The 18,157-nt window shown below is 35.8% G+C and overlaps 1 protein-coding gene across 1 annotated transcript in view; it reads left to right on the forward strand.

Annotated features, from left to right (window-relative positions):
* Positions 1-7,372: 7,372 nt before the first annotated feature.
* Positions 7,373-18,157, forward strand: part of Abcb1 (ATP binding cassette subfamily B member 1) — a 65,362-nt gene continuing 54,577 nt past the window's right edge. The window contains exons 1-3 of the mRNA XM_042684489.1: positions 7,373-7,636; positions 8,210-8,274; positions 12,227-12,269. Of these exons, the coding sequence (XP_042540423.1) occupies positions 8,216-8,274; positions 12,227-12,269 (102 nt within the window). The 5' untranslated portion in view covers positions 7,373-7,636; positions 8,210-8,215. The remainder of the gene's footprint in view (positions 7,637-8,209; positions 8,275-12,226; positions 12,270-18,157) is intronic.

Consider the following 18,157-nt stretch of genomic DNA (forward strand, 5'->3'; position numbering starts at 1 on the left):
GTGGTTTTTTGTTTTTTGTTTTGTTCTTTTTCTTTTTTATAACTGGAGATCAAATCCAGGATGTTGCACTTTCTAGGCAAGCGCTTGGCCACTGAGCTATATTCCAGTCTTCCTCTCAGGTATCTATTTTTTGTTCATGTCTTGATATTCCACTGCCCAACTTTATTAGGACATTTGAGAAATATAATACTTTTTTCTTACAGAATACTCTCCAAGTATTACATTAGTTACATCTTAGAAACATCCTAAGTGGATACTGCTAGTATTTAATTTTAATAGTGCAGATGTCAAGGCTTTTGGGAGACTGAGTAACTTGTTCAAAATGGTAAGTGATAAACCTAGAGTTAATCACTACAGATACTTTCCCTTGTTTTCTCTCATCATAGTTTTGTTATTCATTTAAAAACCTTTCTTGTGCTCTTAAAAGTGGAGGACTTATTTAAATAAATGACAGTGTCTTACTCAGAGTGATGGTTCTCTAAAAAAGGAATCTGAAAAATGGTACTAGAAGATCTTAGCAGAGATGGTTAGTATTAACAAAAAATAACTCAAGCAATAGCCACTTAGACCAAATTCTATAACCTGTTGCTGATGTCATACTCTTAAAATATCTTAACAATATTTACTGAATCTTTATTAGTGTAATGCAAATAACATAAAAGAAATTGTAAGAGGTACAGATAACGAGGAATAGGATTTAAATGGTTGACATTACATCTGGCTAGAGTAGATCAATAATGGTAGACATTACATCTGCCTAGAATAGATCAATAAGTCACTTCGTTTTCAATTGTTATTGTTATCTGACCATCAATTTACCGAAGGAGTGATTGCTGTAGTATTGACTAAATGGTAACAGATAAACAACTTCTTTCAAAATTAAAAAAATCACTTGAGGAATTTGGATTTTTTCAACAAGGGAATTTTATAGGCAATGTAATGTGATAAATCTAAAGTGAATTTGGATACACTTACTCAAAGTCCCAGTCAACCAGACGGTCATATGTCCTTTATACATAAAAATAAGTTACACATAAATGGGTGGAGATTTTATTATTGTGCATCCTTTATTATTGTCAGCACAAGTGGCTTGTCTTGCTCTTTGCACTATGATTCTTTCTCTGACTTGGGTCAGTGAAGTTCACCAAGGTGAATTTCATTCCTCTCAAATTATGTTTTTTCAGAATATATCCTAATTGGACTCAAAATAGTTAAATGAATATGTCAGGAAAAATACAGGAAATAAAATATTATCACGATCAGGAAAAGAAACACAAGATATATATCAATATGGTCATGAGAAGAAGAGCCATCTGAAGAATTTAAACTCTTAGGAAAAGCAAGTAAGTCAATTGGCTTGGTTTTATATCTCTGTGACAAAATTACCCAAGAGAAACAACTTAAAGGAGGAGAGATTTAGTTTGACCCATAGTTTCAGTGGCGTCAGTCCATGCTCATTTGACTTCATTGTTTTCTTTGTTTTTTTTGTTTTTGTTTTTGGGTCCGGTTGTGGGCCTGAACTCTGGGCCTGGGTGCTGTCCCTCAGCTCTTCAGCTCAAGGCTAGCACTCTACCACTTGAGCCACAGCGCCACTTCTGGCTTTTTTTTTTTTTTTGCTTAGGTGGTGCTGAGGAATCGAACCCAGGGTCTCATGCATGCAAGGCAAGCACTCTACCACTGAGCCACCTTCCCAGGTCTGACTTCATTGTTTTTAGGCCATGGTGAAGCAGAATATTATTGCTTGGAGTGTGTAGAGAAAAGCTGTTCACCTCCTGGTGCCCAGGAACTAAATACAAGGAGAGAGAGGTGCATAGGAAAGGACCAGCAAAACATACTCCCAAAGTCATGTCCCCAAGTACCTATTCTCTTCAACTAAGTCCTACCTGCTGTGTTTAATCTACCTTTCAAAAGCCCATCAAGTATGACTCCATCAAAGGGTTAATTGGTTCATTAGATTAGATCCAGTAACTTTCCTAAAACCATGTTACTTACCACTGCTATATTGAGGACTAAGCCTTCAATACAAGAGTTTCCGAGGGACATTGCAAATCTAAACAATGATCCAAACTATGATACACAAAAAGTTATTTTTCTATAAATATCTTCTTAATATTTAAAATAAAAGGTTGAGGAAGTATTTATCTCAACATGCAACCAAAGCCTGTATGTTCTTTACAGAATATTATTAGTCAAACCTTAATGGATAGCAACCAATGTAATAGACTTTTATTAATGACAGAATTTAAAAGTTCTGAAATGTTTACAATGATGAAATTTTTACATTAAGGAAATATTTATTTGAAAGTTATATAAATTAAAAATCAAAGATTTGGAATTTTTACACCAGTGATAGATATATAAAGAGGTCAAAGCAGTGAGATCATGAGTTCAAAGCCAGCATGGACAAGATAGGAAAAATAACAGATGCATTATGTGTATTGTTTGAGAGGCTATAAGATAAAGAGGAATAATGAGTACAACAAAAACACTATGGGTCTTCTGACTCTGATAACTAATATCTCAATAACAGAACTTCACTGTTTGTTGACTTACATGGAAAAAAAACCTCTTTATATTGTGGATCAAGTTATTTGGTAGATCTTTGCATATAGTTTTACTCAGGGTAGAGTAGGAAGTGTTTCAGTAGAGGTTAATGTTATTTTGGAAGTCAAATACTTTCAAAGAAAATAAGACAACTGGTCTGACAATATTTATGGAATCTCTACTAATGGAAAACACTGTAAAAAATTATTATACAAAAGAAAAATAAAACACAATCCTAGCCACCATGACTGTTGGTACAGCAGAATTATTACAAGTAATCTAGAACTCCCCTATGGGCAGAATATAACATCTGAATTACATATCACTATAATTTGGTGTAGTGTACAGCATAAGGCAGGCTCCTAGCAAATGTTGGGATGTTGACTTAAACTTAAATCCAGATGTTTGGAGAGACATACTGATAAGCATAACTTCACTTAAATTAGAAAATTCCACAGTGTAAAAATAAGAAACAGGTTCTCTTAAACCTTAGGTGCCTCTTCATAATTTTACACTTAGCTCACATTTTACTGAGTTAGCCTATTTCTTCATTTTTCCCATTGTTTTATGTAACATTCATTGAGCACAATCTATGTATAGGACACTGTTTCTAAATGCAATGAATAAGAGAGCAGGACATTTGAATAATGAAGAAATGACTCACACTATACAGTTCACTTAAGTGGGAGAAGTTTTAATCCAAGTCAGAATAAGAGCCAATGGCTTGAGATGGGAGTACACTGGAAGCATAAAGGACTAGAATACAAAAAAAAAAAAAGACTGGTGTGACTGGAACATATTAATAAAGGAAGCAGTAACCGCAAGTGAGGTGAGAGGTCAGAGACACTGGATCACTCAGGGATTACACACGATGAAGAGGACTTTGGATTTTGCACTGAGTTAGGAAGGAAACCATGGGACAGAGAGTGACATGAGTTCATTTGCTTTACACTAGAGAAGATCCTGACAGAAGAACCAGGAAAGCTATTAGAGAGAGTAAAGCTAGAATCAGAGAAAAACTATTGTAATACTCATGGTAACCAATGGTCAGAGAAGTGGCTACACAAATGTGAAGTGGTACTATGAGTTGCTGTTTTCTTGCATAGTTATGGACTTTATATACTTCTATGATGTTGAAAGTAGATCAGTCTTTCTGAGTTCTGTAGTAGTAGTCAGAATAATGGGTCAAACATTTAGGGATCAATAAATGTAGCTATGCAAAAGAGTGCTAAAGAATGCCAAGTAAAAACATAAATAGATCTAAAAGGAAGTTTTATTCCTTTCAAAGAGCCATTTGTCTCCTGTTCAGTGTGTTTGGGGTACTGAATAAGACTTTTAGATACACATTTCACTTGTGTTTTGCAATATCTATATAAGGAACATTATTATCTATTATTTACTAAAGAGATAGCTGAGGGACAAAAAAGTAAGTGTTTAACCTCACCCAGAACACTCAAACAGAACAGAGATAGTTGTCTGGAGCTCACACTGTGTAATGGAGGCTCGAAATTATTTAAAGATGTACATGGGAGGTGTGGGGGAAAAGAGTGGGGAGAAACTCAGTCATCTGAGATGTATAAAGAGTTTGGCTAAAATGAATGAACATGTATGTATTGGAGAGATGGTATAAAGAAGTTAAGTGGTTAGAGAGAAGTAACCTGCTAGAGTTCTTAAAAGCTAAGTGTAAACTCTCAAAGATGATATAGTAAGTGGCAGGAAGTCATATGAGCTTTTCTAAGGGTAGAATAATAGGACAACCTCTCATGGGGCTCAAAGAGGCAGTATGGTAGTGCACTACAGTTGTGTATCATAGTGTAGTGTAGTGGTGAAGAATATAGTTATGATTGGTGTTCTACTTTCAAGTCTGAGTGAAATGCTTACTGACCCTGTGACTTAATTCCAATGGTGTAAAACTTCAGTTTATTCCATTGTAAATTGGAATAACAATAGCAGTAAACACATCTCATAGAGTTCTTATGAGGATTGCATAAGTTGATTGGGGCAGTTTCTCTGTCATTTAATAAAAGACACCATCATCATTACATGCATGTTCAAGACAGAATGTAGCAGGAACATAGTCTTTTATGTGGGGAGAGTTTACAAAATTGGTTAAATTACTTCTAAGGGTGAAAGGGAAATAGAAATAGATGTTTAAATGAAGATGTACATGATAATTTGGAAAATGGATGACTGAATTCCATGGTAAACTAAGTTCAAGTAAAAACCAAGTCCAGTTTAGTGGGGATAGAAGGCACTAGTAAAGACTGGTGTCTTTAAATATGTCAAGAACAAGAGATGATCTATTGCTTTCAATCATCAAGTGTTATATCTACATTTTCAATAAAATGAAACTCTCATAGTATCACTAAAAAATGCCTTAGCTGGTTTTTAACCTCACATTCCTCAGGGATGCTTTTCACTTGAAACTTAAGGTAATAGAAAAAAAATAATCATTGTACTTTTTATGTCTTGTACAATTTTAAGGAGGAGTTGAGATCACTTACAAAGATATAAAGGCCTAACAAGAGTGCATACATATATATGAATACATATTATGTATGTTATATACACAATACATATGCATATATAATGTATATTATGTACACAACATGTTAATGTATACATATATTATGTATATATGTATTATATGTATATACTTACATATGTATAATTACATATATAATATATGTATATATGTATATGCATATAAATGTGTATACATTTACATAAATATGTAATACATATTTATGTAAATGTATACACATTTATATATACACATTTATATATATTTACAAAAATATGTAAATATATACATTTATATACCTATATATACATTTATATGTATATACATATATACACAATATGTGAATATACATATATTAACATATATTATATATGAACATATATTATGTACAGAATATACATAACATGTATACATAATATAAAAGTAGAAACAGAATAAAAGTAGGAAGAAAAGAGTAAAAATGCATGTGATAGAAGTGAAAGCTTCTATTTGTCCCAGGCAGACCATATAGTTGGTGTTAAACCAATGAATCAGTGTTATATACATGCATGAGTTAGAACAGAGAAAATTTAATATCTCATTAGAAAGACTAATGAACAATTAGTAGCCATCAATGACTCCCTAATCATATTGCCAAGAAAAAAGCACCAATGTAAAGAAAATTTGTAATGAAGAAAAGAAAAAAATTATAGTTTTGAAGTGTGTTATTCTTTAAAGAATAGAGAAAACGCCGGGCGCTGGTGGCTCACGCCTGTAATCCTAGCTACTCAGGAGGCTGAGATCTGAGAATCTGGGTTCAAAGCCAGCCTGGGCAGGAGAGACCGTGAGACTCCTATCTCCAATAAACTATCAGAAAACCGGAAGTGGCGCTGTAGCTCAAGTGGTAGAGCGCTAGCCTTGAGCTGAAGAGCTGAGGGACAGCGCCCAGGCCCAGAGTTCAAGCCCCACGACCGACAAAAAAAAAAAATAGAATAGAGAAAATGTCTTTGCAGTATGCAACAAAATAAAACATAAGGTGTTTTGAATGTTTAGGTAAGGTGAGAGTGTATGTAACTGAGAAGGCTGTGTTCTTAAGAAATGTGAAAAGCTCTTATGTTGAGTTACACAAATTAATGTTGAATCTGAATGGTGAAGATTTCATTTACTTTTAGTCATTTGAAGACACAGGATGAAAAAAATATTGTTAGCAGTAAACATACAAAAAGTGTAATTAATGTATTATGCTAAACATGTTTAATAATTTATATTGAAATGTAAGAATTTCAGATGCCCTGGGAAAATCATGGGTATTAATTTGACAACTAAAAGTTTAAAGTACTGTAAGGTTTGAAATGGTATTTTTGAGCCAAGTGGATAATATATACCTGTAATCCCAGCACTGTGGAGACTAAGTTATGATAATGAATTTGAAGCCAACCTGGGCTACATAGTAAGTTCAAGGGGAGCTTCAGCTACAATATGAGACCTGCCTCAAAATAAAAAACAACAACAACAAGCAATTAAATAGAAATTTTATAATATAGAAAACCACATCTACCCTGAAAAGCCCATCTATTAACACATTAACAACGGTCCTTTCTATTTCCATGAATTTATCATTTTGAGAAGATGAACATAATCTCCAGAAACTGATACACATACCCAAGAAAGACTGTTGCAGAAACATGTCTCACAGCCTTTTTACAGATACTACAAGTGGAAATATGTTTTTAAACTAAGATGTGAAACCAGTGAAAGTTTTAGTTAACTGCTATACTTAGGGAGTCAATTGTGTATCTACCTATGCACTATTTGTGGATTTATTTATTTTATTTTATTTTTATTGTGAAAATATTGTACAGAGGGGTTACAATTACATGGGCAAGATAATGAGTACATTTCTTACCAAGCATTGTAGCCTCCTCCTTTGTTTCCCCTTCCCATCCCTTCCCATCCTCCCATACCCCCCCACCCAATCCTCCCCTCTCCCCAGCCCCCCCCCCCCCCCCGCACCAAAGTTGTAAAGTTCGTTTTCAACATAACGACTTGTACATCTCATTGTTGCTATGGGTCCATCTGTATCCCTATTTAAACGATTTGTTTTCCCCTTCCCCTCCACAGATTATACCGACATCAAATACAGTGAAAGTAGGGGTTATACTGTGGGGGGAGGGACATACAAAGCAACAAAGAAATAGACCTGGAGAGCCCCATCTCTACGAGTAAACCAGTCCCTGATGACTCAGGCAAAATTGCCTTCTTCTATTTGCCCTTTGCAGAGCGACAACGGAAAAAAGGACATTCCTCTTATATCCAACCTATTTCGCAACTTCTCCAGCAATCAGCATTCAGTTCAACCAGGGCAATCCCGAACCATCAGGCTGATTGGCTGGACAAGACTTCCCCTGACGGGGGTTGAATGAGTTTCTTTTACCCCTCCCGGTACAGGAAGCTGAGGCGCATTTCAGCAGCGGCTTTCCCAGCTCACAGAAGTGCATCCACAGCTTGTGACCGCGGGTCTTTCCCACTGAACTCCGAGCCTCTCCCCAAAATCCTCGTCCCGGCGGACATTCCAAAGAAACACTGGAGGTACGAGCCAACAAAAACCAGGGTTCGGGACCGCGCAGTTCCGAAGAAGGGTGAAGCTCTGCAGGGTCCGGGTGTGATGCCCGTGGGAGGAGGGGTCCTGGGGGAGGGAAGGATCCCTTTTGGCCAGGCCTTGGGGACCAAGGGGCGCGAGGCCTGGCGTCACGCCCCTTGCTCCGGGAGCAGCCTCCAGCCTCCGTGTTCCGTGCTCTCCAAGCGCCCGGACTCAGTGCTTGGAGCGCATCCACTGCCTGCCGGCAAGTCAGACCCCAGACAGGAGGGAGGAAACTTCCCGCGGTGAGGGGAATCCCAGCAGCGCAGAGCTGCGGTGCCACAGACGAGGTCCTGAACTTGACCTACAACCTCCGTCTCCTTCCAAGTAGATGCGCCTAAGGCGCAGCGCCCAGGAAAGGAAGCCTGTGCGTCTCCCAGGCAGAGCGCATCGCAGACACGTAGCGCCCTGACTCACTCACTGCCCTGGGCGCAGGCGGCAGATGCGTGGAGATCTCTCCCCTGTGGCTGCCTGCTGCCCTGCGGGGCTGGGGATTTCGCTCATGGCTTGTGCTTTCTCCTCAGGTCCTCATGGACTCCACAAAAGACAGCGATGGAGCAGGGAAGAACTCAGAGCTCAACAAAAAGAGGTAGACACTTGTTTCACTTTCACAGTCTACCTGGCTTGGACACGGTTTTCTGGCTCCAGCTCTGACATAAAAGTGGGTGGTGGTTGTTATTTTCATCCTCAGAAAAGTAAGCCAGCCACTGGAAACAGTCCCCTGCCCAGAACAGTTTCATTGGCTGCGTTGGGCACAGGCTCTGCACCCTCCTCTGTCTTGATGAGGCTCTTCTGGATCCAGACTTTCTGGCCCCCCGCAGGCCATTATGCACATCCTTTGCTGTTTTATTATCTTGTGTATTACCAACAATATCTGATTGTCCACACACCAGAGCTATTTGTTGCTAGAGTTCCACTCTGTGTTCCAGTACATACTCCTGAGAAACAGCGACATAAACATTGTACTCTTGTGAAATGAATGAATCAGAGGCTAAGACTACATTTTGGTAGTCTTTCACCTTTTATACGATGTGGCAATGACATCGTATAAAAATTGGTAGTGTGGATGGGAAGGAGAAACAAAGGAGGAGGCTACAATGCTTGATAAGAAATGTACTCATTATCTTGCCCATGTAATGTTACCCTCTGTACAGTATTTTCACAATTAAAAAAAAAAGTGGTAGTGTAACCACAGAGAGAAAAAGAAACTATTTTGTTCATGTTGAGCATAATGCCTGTCCTTTACAGGAAAATTTAAACTTTGCTGGTTCAAAATTTTAATATAAGCGTAATTGTGAAACAATATAAATTAACAGATTCATAATTATTGTTAGTAACTAAGTTCTTCGGTGTGTGTGAGAAAAAGAAACCAATGTAGATATCAAATAATTGCTCACAAATCCTGTTAAATTTGGATTGGAAACTTCAATATCTACTCTGCTGGTAGGGGAACGTCAACTGCGGTCCTCAAGCTTTTGTCTAACTTTTTCACTCAAGGCTGGTGCTCTACAGCTGGAAGCAAACTCACACTTACAGGTTTTTAGTGGTTAATTGGAGATTAACTTGGATTTGTCTGCCAGGACTGGCTTAGAACCTGGATCTTCAGAACTCAGCTCTCTGAGTAAGCTAGGGTTACAAGTGTGAGTTACCTGTGTCCAGCTCTGGATTTTTGTTTTGTTTTATTTTGTTTTAATACTTTCTTTTCAGTCCACTACATGGAGGAGTAGATACAAGTATTCTTAGTTGTTGATCTTGGTTTCCAAAGACCTTTTCTCAGGGAAAGGAATAAGCACCCCATAGAAAAATGGTTAATATCAAACAGGTCTGGATCAGGGGAAATAAAAGCCAGCATAGGAGTATAAGTAAGGAAGTGGCGTTTAATTGAATCATCAAAAGACATATAAACAGGCTTGAGGGGACTTCTGCTGGCCCACTCAGGGACAATTTGAACGTCAGAGAAAACACTTGTAATTAATTTTGAGATACTGAATACAATGCAGTTGATGAATCCTTACTGATATCCATTAAGAAAAGAAAATCAAAGAGGATACAAAAGTTAGAGAAAATAAATATGGATTGTCAATGGACCTTAAAATATTCAGAGAAAAATTGTATTTAATAATTATCTTCAGAGTTCTTAGTGAGAGATTTTGCAGTTGGCATCCTAACCAAGTGGTCTGGCTTAGTATTTCATAATGTTACTCAGCCTGTGAGGGAACTTGAATATACAACATTCATAAAAAGTTTATAAAAATATCTAGAAAAATAAATCAAATAGTATATCCCAATATAATAATTTCTACATGTAGTCAAAATTATTAATAATGGAGTCTGCATTCCCATCTTCACACTAATACTCCATTCTGATGAATATTTTATATTTACTGTACATTCTAATCAGACAATTGGTTTTGTCCCGTCAAAAATGTCAATATCAGAGAAAGAGGAGGCTTTCTGAGAGATAGAATCACTAAATGTAATGTGTGAATTTTGACTACATCAGAGTTAAAAAAAAAACCCAGCAACTATATAAGGTATTCCGTGGCATACCTAGTTTGGATAATAAAAATGTTAAATAGTTAGGAAGTAATGATGTGATACATGATTTTTATATTTACAACTTAAATATTGAGCACACAATGAACAATCACACAATGAACATCACACAATGATGAGTAAAGGTAAATTGCATGGTAATCATATTATTGTTTCAGTTTCTGAGTATTTGAAAATTCTCAAATAATAAGTTTTCAAATAAACAAAAAGACCACAAAATGGAAGACACTATTTTTAGTTTTAAAATTTTAACGTAATTCTGAAATTACTATCTTGAAATTATTATTATATTTGTGTTGAGGCTTTGTAGAGAGAAACGATAAAGAAAATTTTGATCCTAAAGGTACCTTCATTTTTAAAAATTGATTTTATAATATCCTACAAACTTTTCTTCAAACTACAGATTATTTATTTTATTTATATAGTTTATTAAAGTGTACTCATCTTAAAACTTAACAATAAATCAGAAGGAGGCTTATTTGGTTTAACTCAATCATAATGGGATAATAATACTACCTGGACTATCTATATTTGCATTCTAAAATAAAATTATTTTTTCAAAGATTCATGGATATAATTTTTTTATCTTTATTGTGCTTGGGATTGGACCCAGAATCTCAAAAATACTAAGTAGGTGTCCTATCAATAAGTAATATTCCCAGCTCCTTAGAATTAATTAATCTAGAAATCTGAGGTACTATCTTACAGGTTGGAGGTCAGGGGAAAAACATTGTCGTTGAAACTGTGGCTTTATTCCAGCGGTAGAACCTAAGATGTTCCTCAATTTCTCTTGTTCTTCTATTATTTTCTCTAAAAGGACAAAAAAAGTGCCCTCTTTCGAGTTTTTACAAATTATTTGTAAGAAGACCTACTTAGTGCCAAGAATATCACAACTTCTCCAAAATAGTGTCATTGTACTAGAACATAAAAAGCTCAGTGCTAAAACCAACTATTTATAGCTATTGCTCTCCTCTCTTCCTGATTTCAAGGATATTGAATGAGCCTTTACTAAGAAGAGGGTAGAACCAAACCTGAGGATTTTTAGTTGTGCCTCTTTAACATCACTCCAAAGCCAAATACTAGTTAACTCTGTTTTTTTTTTTCTTTAAACATCTCCTTACCTCTTTTGACCCATTAAAGTTAAAAAAACAAATATTAAATTTGCTTTTTAAATTGAAATATATTCCTATTCCAAAGTAATGGTATTTTTTCTAAAGCTTTTCATTCCTTCAAAAAATAAGGCTGGTTTGTTATTGTTAGTTTGCTTTCCCTTTGTAGGAAGCACTTACACATGGAAAACACAGGATACTAAGTTAAACTCAAAATAAAGATTGACCTTTTATGATAGCTTATAGGCAATTTAAAGGACATTTCTTTTTGTACATAGCTTTCTAGATTGCATTTATTTCCACAAAGATCACCTAGGACAGCAGACTTCTATCCTTTCAGAATTAGATTTGTTCATAGGGTGATTTAATTACTTTGTTTCTTAGGCTACTAATGAGGAAGACCTGGTTGTCACTGCTACCTAATTACTAAAGGAAATGTTTTAGAATAATATCTAGCAGTACAAAGAATATCCAATGATCTTAATTCTGGAAAGTATGAATGATTTTCTGAAAGATAAATGTGAAAAGCAATCTTTATTAGTTTCTGTTTTTCTCATTTCAAGAGATATATGTGTGTCTGTGTGTATATGGTAGAGAGAGAAAGAGAGAGATTTCATCTTGGAACATTAGGAAATACCCAAGTGACAAGGATGAAAATATTAATACAAAAAATCCTAACTCTGGTAAATACATAAATTTGTAAGATAGATGAAAACTCATATTTAACCTTCATAAATCATATCATAATATTAGCTTTCTTTGTCTTGAATAGTATATATATATATATATATATACATATATATATGTTTCTTTGTTCTAGTTGTCATTAAATATAAGCTCTATAATCAATTTGGTTTTTGTTACTGTGTTTTTTAGTAAGAAGAAGGAAAAAAAACCAACTGTCAGTACATTTGCAATGGTGAGTTTGAATTCACTTGGTATTCAAAATATTTAGAAAAGCTGACCTTTTCTTCCTAGAAAAGAAAGATTTCATATGGTGTATTATTTTCATTAAGAATATGGTAACAGAGAGGGAGAATTCAACTTATTCTCAGAGGAAGGCTGATCATAACCTGAAATGTGAATTAAGCCATAACAGCTACCCTTCCTTACCTAGTTTTCATTATTCTCCTAGTCAATTATATTGCCAGTGGTCTGTTCCCTACACAGACATTTCTCCTCGTGATGCACTTAGCCATCTGGCTAGAAAGAACCTTCCTCATTGTGTACTGTCCTTAATGGCTCTGCAATCCTGATTGGCCTGAGGTTGAAGTCCAAAGCACCCATAAAATTAAAGGCAACAATGGATTATTTATTACTGTGAATTGGCATATGCCATTATTCCTCTTGGTGAAGGGCTGAAATATAAAAAAAAATTGAATACCTTAACTCTTTATTTCAGTTTCTTCTACCATGGTGATTATTTTGAGTATCTTCTTTAATCCCACCTGGAATAAGACAGGAATTTTATGGATGCATGGTATTGACTAAGAGTGTGAACTTAGATGAATTTAGGTACACTGTTCTAGTGACTGGAACTCAGGAGACTACTGAATCAATAAAATCTTGAGGCACACATTTTAGAATTCCTCATTGTATGATAGATGTTTTTAAAGCAGGGAGAAATGTGTAGATTGCCATTTAAAATAGTTTTATTTTTCTAAATTGAATGTGAAAATGGTTATAGGTAGGAAGACTGCAATGTGAGTTTTATACTGAGAACTCTGCATATCTTGTGCCATCTTTATCTCTTTGTGCTACAGCTTTCCTTTTATTCCATCTCTACGATCTTTTTGTAATTATTGGAGAAAAATCATAGTAATCATTCACAGGATGACTACTTTGTGCAATTGAGGACTCTGAGCACATGCTCTACCGTTTAGCTTCCCTTCCAGTCCTATATTTGTAGGTTAATTTTTTTAGATAACTTAAGGGTTTTTTTTGCTTCATTTTTGGTTTTAGAGTAGAATGATAAATGTATTTTGGATCACATGCATTCATGAAGTTTGTGTGTTAAAATCAATATGCAGTTATCATAGATGCAAGATATATTTATTTGTTTGTTCTATCAGCTATAAGAGAATACTGTTTTACTAAATAGAAGGTAGTTGAAACATGTTAACATTTAAGACTACACAGTTATTTTGCATATTATTTTTAGAATTATATTTTTATATTTTATATTTTTATTATTGTTACGTAGTTGTACAAAGGCATTACCCCTCAACAAATCAGTTTATGAGTATAATATATCTTGATGGAAGTCACCTTGTTCATCAGCCTCCCGGATACCTCTCAACCCAACTCCCCCCCTTTCAATTTTCTTAATTTGGAGGATATCCAAATATTATGACTTCATTCTCTCTAGCTTCCTTTTTTCATTCTTCTGCCCTCCTCCCTTTTATCTCCCCCCACTTTCTTGGAATTCATTTTGTTAGACTGTGTGCTGGTTTTTCTATGGAATTACACGTTTGAATTCTTCCCTGAAAATACCATATTTTGGTGAAAAATTTTATGTATACCGCATATAACCCTATTTTGTTTACTTTTGTATACTTATAAAGTAGTTTGGGCTTACACATATGAGAAAAAGCATGTATCCTTTGTTTCTTGGTGCCTGACTGATTTCACTTTACATTATTTGGTGGGGAGGCAGGGACTGTACTACTACTTGAATTCAAGACTTTGGCAGGCACTGTACTATTTGAACCATATTCTCAGCCCTTTTCTCTTCAATTATTTTTTTTATTAGGTGTCAGGATTTTTTCCCCTGGCCCAACTGTAGTCTTCTTATATAAGCCTCTTGCATAGCTGGTATGATAGGTGTGAGCAACCATACACAACTTTATTAGTAGAGATGGGGAGGTCTTACATTTTGCTTCGGCTGGTGTTGAACCATAATCCTTCCTATTCCCTGTATCCTCAGTCACTGTGATTATAACTTCTGACTCTGTCTCAGCCTCTTTAGTACTATGATTTTAGATATGAGAAGCTCCAGTTTTTAAAAATAGTCACTTACTTGAACCATAGTGCTCAACTTAGAATGCAAAATTCTTATATGTTAGGACATGTAACATTACTATTAATATTGTGGTCAAGGAATAAATGTCTGGATTTAGAATGGACATACACATATTTACAAACACACACATAAACACATAGTACTGTATGCCAGGCATAGTTGTAAATACTTATATTTCATCTTTAAACATCTCTTTTAGGTAAAGCCTGTTGTTATATAGAGGCCAGAAATTAACTGACTCAGGCTACATAGCGGGACCATGATAGTAGGACTGTATTATTGGAGTTTTGATCAAGTGGGCTAGTACTCAAATGGCTTTTTCTTATGTCATGTCCATTATATCCCACAGGAAGAAACAGATTCAAAGAAGTTAAGGAACATATTCAAGACACACAGAGACACATAACTATTATGGAGGAAGGCTTAGATTTTGTCTAGATATGCCTAATTGTTTTTAAGAACTGTGATTGTTTGCTAGTTTATAATTAAACTGTTACCAGTCTAGTATTGATAAAGTCTTTAGGTTGTTATCTTCTGGCCATCTGATCTTTGAATACTTTCCCACCCTTATCAGTACCTGCTTCCCACTATAAGTTGTCCGGACAAATTCTATGTATGAATGACCATAGGCTCATATATATTAGTTTTCAGCTTTCTGATTCTTCATAGCTTTGGCCTTCCTTTGGACATTGTGTGTTCATTTCCGATCAATAATTCAGAAAAATACTAACTTAATTGCTTATGCAAGATACATTTATTACCCAGAAAAATACTAACTTAATTGTTTAAACAAGATAAATTTATTACCCTACAGTTATGGAGCAAGTGAGGTCTTACTGGGCTAAAATCATCATGCCAGCGGTATTGTATTCTTTCTGGAAGTTCTGAGGGAGAATCTGTTTCCTTCCTTTTTAACCTTTCAGATGGGAGCTTGCATTTCTAGGCCATCATCCACTCCTTGCATCACTCCACACTTCTATTGCTTATTCTGAGCCCCCTGTTTCCCTCTTGGATACACTCTAACCCATGCGATTACATTGGGTCCACTTGAGTAATCTTTGATTTTTCTTATTCTTTTTTTTTATTGTGAAAATACCGTACAGAGGGGTTACAATTACATGAGCAAGGCAATGAGTACATTTCTTATCAAGTATTATGGCTTCCTCCTTTGTTTCCCCTTCCCATCCCTTCTCAACTCCTCCCCCTCCCTTCCCCAGCCCTTCCCCTCACAAAGTTGTAAAGTTCGTTTTTCGACATGATTTTTCTTTCAATCTCTTTCAAGTCCCTTGATTTATACAGGAGAAATGGTAATTGTTTCCCAGGTGTGTTGTGAGTCCATTTTAAATAGTTTTTTTTTTTTTATTATCAAGGTGATGTACAGAGGGGTTACATAAGTAAGGTAATAAGTACGTTTCTTGTCAAACTTGTTACCCCTTCCCTCATTTTTCTCCTACTTTCCCTCCTTCTCCAATCGCCCCCTCCCCAAGCTGTAAAGATCATTTCCAACACATTGTCTTGTGACTATGGCTGTCGCATTGGTTTCTCCCTTGTCCTTTGTCTCGTCATTTTGTTGTTCCCCTTCCCTTCCCGAATTCAGATAAATGTATATACAACACCAGGGTACCAAAATCAAATACAGTGACAATAGGGGATATACTATAGGGGGAAGAACATACAAAAGAAATAAAAAAATCACATAGTAAATTAAAAACAACCCCAACAAAGAAAAACCTCTGTGTCCATGTCTTGGAGTTCATTCACTTAGCATCATCTTATATCGTCATATGTACGTAGCTATTGAACTATTCTGTCACCTGTTAAGATCCTAGACATATACTAATTATTGCAAATAAGGGAAACCATTGGATCTGTTTCTTTGGGTCTGGCTTTCTTCATTTAATATGGCTCTTCCCTAACAAATGGGACAGTGTCATTCTTTCCGACGGAAACATAGAATTCTACTGAGGGGCATCTGTGTTGGTTCCATATCTTAGCTATGATGAATAATGCTGTGATAAACATAGTTGTGCTGGTAGCTTTAGTATGACCTTGTTTGTGATCCTTTGGGTAAATTCCCAGAAATGGGATTGCTGGATCATAGGGGATCTCTATGTGGAGTCTTTTGAGGAACCTCCATACTGCTTTCCAGAGTGGTTGAACAAGTTTACACTCCCACCATCAGTGCAGTAGGATTCCCATTTGGCCACATCCCCTCCAGCTCTGTTATTAGATTTTTTGATTAGAGCCATTCTAACTGGGGTTCGATGGAATCTCAATGTTGTTCTGTATTTCTTTTATGGCCAGAGAAGTTGAGCATTTCTTCATGTGTCTATTGGCCATTCTTATTTCCTCATCAGAGAAATCTCTTTTTAAGTCGTTAGCCGACTTATTTATGGACAGTTGTATCTTTGAGGATTTGTTTTGGCGGGATTTAATTTTTTGAGTTCTAGGTATATTTTAGATATGAGGCCCTTGTCTATTGTATGGCTAGTGAAGGTCTTCTCCCAATCCATGGGCTTTCTATTGATCTTGCTAGCTATATCCTTTGCCTTGCAGAAGCTCTGCAGTTTCATGCAATTCCATTTGTCCAATGTTTCTTTGATTTGTTGTGCTTCTAGGTCTTTTAAAAGAAAAATTTGGCTTATGCCAAGGAGCCCTAGAGTTTCTCCTATTCCTTCCTGTAATGTTTTCAGGGTGTCTGCTTTTACTTTGAGGTATTTGATCCATTTGGAGTTGATTCTGGTGCAGGGTGATATACAAGGATCTAACTTTAGTTTTCTACAGGTGTTTGACCAATTTTTCCAGTACTATTTACTCAAGCATTTGTCTTTCTTCCATCCTATTATTTTGGCTCCCTTATTGAAGATTAGGTGGCTGTAGGTCTGCAGGTTTGTTTCTGGGTCTTCAGTTCTATTCCATTGGTCCTCAGGAATGAATGTTCTTGTGCTAGTACCAAGCTGTTTTGGTTACTATGGCTTTGTAATAGTTTGAAGTTTGGTACTGATATTCCTCCAGCACTGTTGTTAGTGCTAAGGATTCTTTTTGCTATTTGCTTTCTTTTATTGTTCCATATGAATTTCTGGATTGCTTCTCCTATTTCATTAAAGAATGAGGTTTGGATATTGATGGGTATTGCGTTGAATTTGTAGATAGTCTTTGGCAGTATTGCCATTTTCACGATGTTGATCCTCCCAATCCAGGGGCATGGGAGGTTTTTCCACTTATGAGTCCATTTTTCTTACTGTGTCTCCTCCTTTCATTTTTCTAGTCTAGATAAGCCTTTTTATCTTCTTATGAGTTGTCTATAATAAAAGGAAATTTGCAGATCTGTGCTGGTCATTCATTAAGATCATGTTTTACTTCTCAGAAAAAAAATATTCCTTGAAATGGGATTCATTCTTGTTCTCTGCCTCCTCCATTACTAAAGCTTAATTATGCTAAAAGTTATTTTACATTTATGCTAATTACCTTGTGCATTTAACCTAAGTGATTTTGTTTTAAGAATGTTTCCACAGTGGTTTCCTTTGGCATTTCATGTTTTCCTGTGAGATGAAAACTAACCTCTATTCTTAGAAACCAGAACAAAAATACAATGTGTTTCCTGGAGTTTCAGAAAAGACCTATAATTCTCATCAGATCTCACATAATGGACAAATAGAGCCCAATTGGAAGAGTTAGGTCAGAACTCAATCTGATTATATAGTTAACGATTAACAAAGATAGAGGGGTGCTTAATCTAGAATAGTAATAGTAGTGTTGTGAAAATGTTAGGATTTACCAATGAT

This window comes from Dipodomys spectabilis, unplaced genomic scaffold, assembly GCF_019054845.1.
Source record: "Dipodomys spectabilis isolate Male_0828 unplaced genomic scaffold, ASM1905484v1 ptg000089l, whole genome shotgun sequence".
NCBI classification, from domain to species: domain Eukaryota; kingdom Metazoa; phylum Chordata; class Mammalia; order Rodentia; family Heteromyidae; genus Dipodomys; species Dipodomys spectabilis.